General features: G+C 36.5%; 1 protein-coding gene across 1 annotated transcript; it reads left to right on the top strand.

The window, feature by feature from the left end:
• The first annotated feature begins 2,828 nt into the window (after nt 1-2,828).
• Nucleotides 2,829-3,757, top strand: LOC123834738 (olfactory receptor 5H2-like). The gene is given in 2 exon segments (XM_045863781.1): nt 2,829-3,141; nt 3,144-3,757. Coding segments are annotated over 2 exon segments (924 nt in total). The 5' UTR covers nt 2,829-2,831.
• The last annotated feature ends 2,689 nt before the right edge of the window (nt 3,758-6,446 follow it).

The following is a 6,446-nucleotide window of genomic DNA, read 5'->3' on the forward strand; positions in this document are numbered from 1 at the left end:
TCCGTGCTATTCCTTATGTTCCACATATGAGTGAAACCATATGATAATTGTCTTTCTCTGCTTGAATTACTTGACTTAGCATAATCCCCTCCAGTTCCATCCACGCTTAACTGACTGTCACTCAGGCGCCCTCTCCTAATCTTTTCACCAACATTTCTCCTTCTTCTTGTCTCCTTTCTCTTCTTGATGTCTTCCTTTCCATTTCTCTCTTTTGAAAACTTTATTAAAACAATATTAGGGAAAAATGTTCTATTTGTCCACCCACAGCAGACATCTAACAACTATCCTCCACATTCTTGGAGTATTCGATATCGTTTCCCTGCTCACTGTTGTGCAACTTGTTTCCCATTCACTGCTCATTATTCTCTGGCCTCAACTGTATCATATGATGGAAACTGCTCACACTAAAGCCACTAAAAATCTCTTAGTTTCCATGCTCAGTCACACCTGTTCACTCCTTGTCCTACTAGAGCATTTATTTTAAAGTGATTGGCACCATAACTTTCTTTGTTTTTCTTGAGTATCTTCCTCTCTTAATGTTTGTGACACTCATCTGTTCTGTTTCCTTTCTCTTCTTGATCATTCTGCTCTGTATCCTATCCTGGTCTCTCCCTGTCTTTTATTGCTTGCAGTCAGAACTATTAGTTTCAACAAGAAAATATTTTTTGGAATGGAATCTAATATAGACATGCTGGGAGATTAAAGGAATCAGCTGGGAGAAAAATGGGCAGCAACAGAAGGAAACAAGGCAGTCTATCAACAGCAAAAATCATGTCCCAACACTGGCTCCATGAGGGCTGCTGTTAGCGCTGCTGTGTGGGAATGCCACTGTTCACACTGACAGAGTCATTGGTGTGGGTGCAGGATGCATTTGCTGGAACCTTCATATCATGCCTTGGCTGCCTTGGCAACTCAAATTCTCTTTCCCTTCTCCCTTTTTCTCCCTCACTCCAAATTCCAAATCCAGTGTAGATGGGTTTCAGTTGCCAAACTTACATTGCAATTCCCCTCACTGTAGTTGTTAAAGCAATAGGAAGGTAAATTGTAGCTCTTTTGGCTCCTAGAGTGGGTGGTAGACTGCCTGGCTCCCTGATTATGTGGTAGAAAGAGGATTGGCTATCTAAAAATGGCATATATCCTCCATAACCATGTTAATATACTTTGTCAGTTTAGTTCCTCACCCTTCTCTTCACTTTGTGTATTCTCCAATAGATAGGTCATACATAAGTATGCCTTGAGCTACCCCACTGACTTCCAAGTCATTGTATGTAGTAGACTTATACTACAAAGTATATACCATATGGATGTTCAGAGGACACTCTCTCTACAAACTGGCAGTGCATCCTAATTTCAATGATTTTTTAAAAATTTGAGTACAGTTGACACACAATGTTACATTAGTTTCAGGTGTACAACTTAGTGATTTGACAAGTTTATACCTTATGCTATGCTCACCACAAGTGTAGCTACCATCTGTCACCATACATTGCTATTACAATATTGTTGACTATATTCCTTAGGCTGTGACTTTTATTCCTGTGACTTATTCATTCCTTAACTGGAAGCCTATATCTCCCACTCTCCTTCACCCATTTTGCAAATCCCTCCACCTCTTACCTCTCTGGCAAACAAGTTGTTTTCTGTATTTATAGGTCTGATTCTGCTCTTTGCTTGCTATTCATTTTTTTAGACTCCACGTATGAATGAAATCATACGGTATTTGTCTTTCTCATTCTGATTTATTTCTTTTAATGGAGTAGCCTGTAATAGCCTATTGTGTCAAATGGCATGATCTTATCCTTTTATTTTTATTAACAGCTATAAATAATAAAAAAATATATAAACACACACACACACAGACAACATCTTGCATATTCATTTGTCTATAGATAGACACTTAGGTTGCTTCCGTATATTTGTCATTCTAAGTAGGATGTAGTAAATGTAGGGGTACATGTACCTTTCAAATTAGTGTTTTCATTTTCTTTGGGTAAGTGAAAATCTACCCAATCACCAGGTGTCTCCCCTATTCTTCACTGACCTCCCCTTCACCTCCAATGTGTCACAGAAGTGGTGTCTCTACATTCTGAACTCTTCCATCTCTCTTTTCATCTTCCCCATCAATCCCAATGTCATTTTACCCATGGACAAGCCATGTGACACATATTTGAATCACTTGGGAAGCAAGTGTAAAATGCAGATTATTAGATTTCATTCTTGACCCACTAGATCTAATTCTAAAGAAAGCCTCACGATCTATATTTTGTGCAAAAGTTCCTCAGAGAATTCCAAGTTTGAGAACCAGTGGACAGTAGTAACGTCTTCCTGTCTAGTATTCATGACCCGACTTCACCTCCCTGCAGCCTATTTTCTACACTACTATATATTCATTTTAAAAAATCTTACAGCACCACTCTTTTTCAGTGCATGCTTCTTTCCTGATGAACAATGTTCAAGATTCTTCACATGCTATTCAACTCATTTTATTGCCCAGGTTCTTCAAGCTTCTTTCCCCTTCATCCTACATCCATGTCCTAGATACAGAATTTCCCTTTCATATTCAGTCCTATCCCATAAATTTAGCACTTACATACAATGTCTTTCATTTTCCCAATTCTGTTCATTGTGGAACATTTTAAAAATTGAAATAATTGCATTTATTTCCAAGTCCCCCAAACAATTCCATCTATTACAGAGGTAACACACAAAATTGAGAGGGTATTTCTGAGATGCATAATTTTATTTCAGCTCTCCTCCCTATATTTCATGTTATAAATTGAATGACTTTTTGTTTTCATTTAATTTCATTTCAGGCAATACCCAGTGAGGACATGGAAAAAGAAAATGCTACATTGCTGACAGAATTGATTCTCACAGGACTCACATATGAACCGCAGTGGCAAATCCCCCTGTTCCTGGTGTTCTTGGTTATCTATCTTCTCACTATTGTGGGGAATCTTGGTTTGATTGCTCTCATATGGAATGACTGTCAGCTTCACATCCCCATGTACTTATTCCTTGGGAATTTGGCATTTGTGGATGCTTGGTTATCATCCACAGTATCCCCCAAGATGCTGGTCAAGTTCTTTGCCAAGAGCAAGATGATCCCTCTCTCTGAATGCATGATACAGTTTTTTTCCTTTGCAGTGTAACCACAGAATGTTTTCTGTTGGCAACAATGGCATATGATTGCTATGTGACCATATGCAAACCATTACTTTATCCAGTGATTATGTCCAATGCACTATGCATCCAGCTGATGCTTTTGTCATTTTTAGGTGACCTTCTTCATGCCATAATTCATAGTTCTTTTTTACTCAGATTAACCTTCTGCAATTCCATCATAGTACATCACTTTTACTGTGATATTATACCATTATTTAAGATTTCTTGTACTGACCCTTCTATTAATTATCTGATAGTATTTATTTTCTCTGGGTCAATACAAGTCTTTACCATTTTGACTGTTCTTGTCTCTTACACATTAGTTCTCTTTACAGTCTTAAAAAAGAAGTCTCTACAAGGCATAAGGAAAACCTTCTCTACCTGTGGAGCCCATCTCTTATCTGTCTCCTTATACTATGGTCCCCTTCTCTACATGTATGTGCACCCTAGATCTGCACAGGTAGATGATCAAGATATGATGGACTCTCTATTTTACACTATTATAATTCCCGTGTTAAACCCAATGATCTATAGCCTGAGAAATAAGAAAGTCATAGATTCACTGAGAAAAATGTTAAAGAGAAATCCTTAGTATTCATAGAACATCTGTTCTTCTTCCATTAAAATATCATGAAATGTGAAAATTAGATGTTGCTATGTGTTGATTAGTGTTCAAAGGTTTTGGCAGTTATAATTGCCCTAGCGTTCAAATGACTTAAGGTGGGACTACAAATAATCATTTTTTAAAAAGATTTTATTTACTTATTTATTTGAGAGAGAGAATGAGAGAAAGAGAGAGAGTACACGATAGGGGGGAGGGTCAGAGGGAGAGGCAGACTCCCTGCTGAGCAGGGAGCCTGATGCGGGACTCAATTCGGGACTCCAGGATCATGACCTGGGCTGAAGGCAGATACTTAACCAACTGAGCCACCCAGGCACCCCCAAATAACCATCTTAAATATGTGTATATATTATTGAAAAACAGAGAATTTTATTCAAATTTTCTTCACGTCATACTAAAATAATTAAGAAAAATATTTTACATGTTTTAATGTTTTGAACATGACTTCATAAATGCATTAAACACTGTAATAGTGTAATTCCTCTGAAAAAAATTTGAATTTGAGTCTTTTACAGAGATATAGTTGTGTAGCTTGAAGCCTCACATCACATTTCACTCCACAGTGGGGTCAGGTTTGTGTTTGAGTGAACAGAGGCAAAAAAATATAATGAGTGATCCAATTTCAGTCTACCCCTGTCCTTCCTCTCACCACTGGTTCCATATACAGCCCTGCTGATACCTCTAAGGGTCATACACTAAAACTACTCACATCAGTCATTTGTTATATACTTGTTACTTCTACATCCTGTTGATATTCTTTTATTTCCCAAACATTTCTGTCAAACTCTTCTTCATAAACAGAAGTCTAAGTAATATCCCTCTTGAATAGATTTACAAGGATTGTCATATTTACCCGATTATGTGTATATATAGCATACGTATCTAGAACTCTATATATGAATATGTATATATTTAATGTCCATGTATATGAATGGATTACATAAACACATCTACATCTATATATCTATATCTATATCTATATTACCCTGCATTTGTGACCCTGGTAGTATTTGAGGTACTTCCCAGTGAAATCTTGATTTGACTCTGAAGTCTCTTTCCTAACAATTCTTCTACTAGACCCTGTGTTTTACCCCAAATAACTTACTGAAAGCCTTCTGGACACCTTCTTTTGATATATGTTCTTGTTCATATGGTTTATCCACATAGAATGTTTCCTCAAGTGTGCCTATCTTCATGTACAATTGAAATGGTGTCCTTTCTTCAAGGTCATTCTTAAATGTTCCAGCTTCCTTGATGCATGTCCAGATTACATTGAAAAAGATAAAAATGCTCACTCATTTGAAATATTGCATATTTTATTTATTCTTTTAGGCCACTAATGGCCATATGTAATACTGAGTTTTCATCTGTAAGCTTTTTTATTTTTTATTTTATTTATTTTTACTTTTTTAAAGTTTTTATTTTAATCACCCAGTGCTCATTTTAAGTACACTCCTTAATTCCCATCACTTATTTTACCTCCCCTCCCCAACCACTTCCCCTCTGGTAACCATGAGTTTGTTCTCACTAGTTATTAACAGTCTATTTCTTAGTTTGTCCCTCTCACTCTCTTCCCCCTCCATTCTTTGCTTATTTGGTTTGTTTCTTAAATTTCACATATGAGTGACATCATATGGTATTTGTCTTTCTCTGACTTATTCCACTTATCATTATATGCTCTAGCACCATCCATGTCCTTGAAATGGCAAGATTTCATTCTTTCTGATGTTTGAGTAATATTCCATTGTATATCTATATATATATCAATACACCACAACTTCTTTATCCATTCATTGATTGATGGACACTTGGGCCACTTCCATATCTTGGCTATTGTAAATAATGCCCTTATGAACATAGGTGTGCCTGTATCCCTTTGAATTAGTGTTTTGTTTTCTTTGAGTAAATACCCAGTAGTGCACTTGCTGGATCATATGGCATTTCTATTTTTAACTTTTTGAGAACGCTCCATACTCTTTTCCACAGTACTATACCAGTTTGCATTCCCTACCCACCTCCAACAGTGTAAGAGGGTTCCTTTTTCTCCACATATTCACCAACACTTGTTTTTTGTTTTTTATTTTTTATTTTAGCCATTCTGACAGGTGTGAAGTCATATCTCACTGTGGTTTTGATTTGCATTTTGCTGATGAATGATGATGAGACTCTTTATGTCTGTTGGCTATCTGTATGTCCTTTTTGGGAAAATGGCTGTTCATGTCTTCTGCCCATTTTTTGATTGGATTATTTATTTTTGGGGTGTTGAGCTGTAAAAGTTCTTTATATATTTTGGAAACTAACTCTATATTTGATGTGTCATTTGCAAATATCTTCTCCCATTCTGTAGGCTGCCTTTTAGTTATGTTGATTATTTTCTTTGCTGTGCAGAAGCTTTTTATTTTGATATAGTCTCTGTAGTTTAATCTTGTTTTTGTTTCTCTTGGCTCAGGGAACCTATCTAGAAGAAAGTTGCTATAGCCTATGTCAGAGAAATTACTGCCTGTGTTCTCTTCTATGATTTTTATGGTTTCAGGTCTCACATTTAGGTCTTTAATCCATTTTGAATTTATTTTTGTGTATGGTGTAAGAAAAAGGTCCAGTTTCATTCTTTTGCATGTTGTTGTCCAGTTTCCCAACACCATTTGTTGAAAATACTTTT

This window comes from Mirounga angustirostris, unplaced genomic scaffold (genome assembly GCF_029215605.1).
Source record: "Mirounga angustirostris isolate CCGP_5_RB_7025 unplaced genomic scaffold, mMirAng1.0.hap1 SCAF_1, whole genome shotgun sequence".
Classification (NCBI taxonomy): Eukaryota; Metazoa; Chordata; class Mammalia; order Carnivora; family Phocidae; genus Mirounga; species Mirounga angustirostris.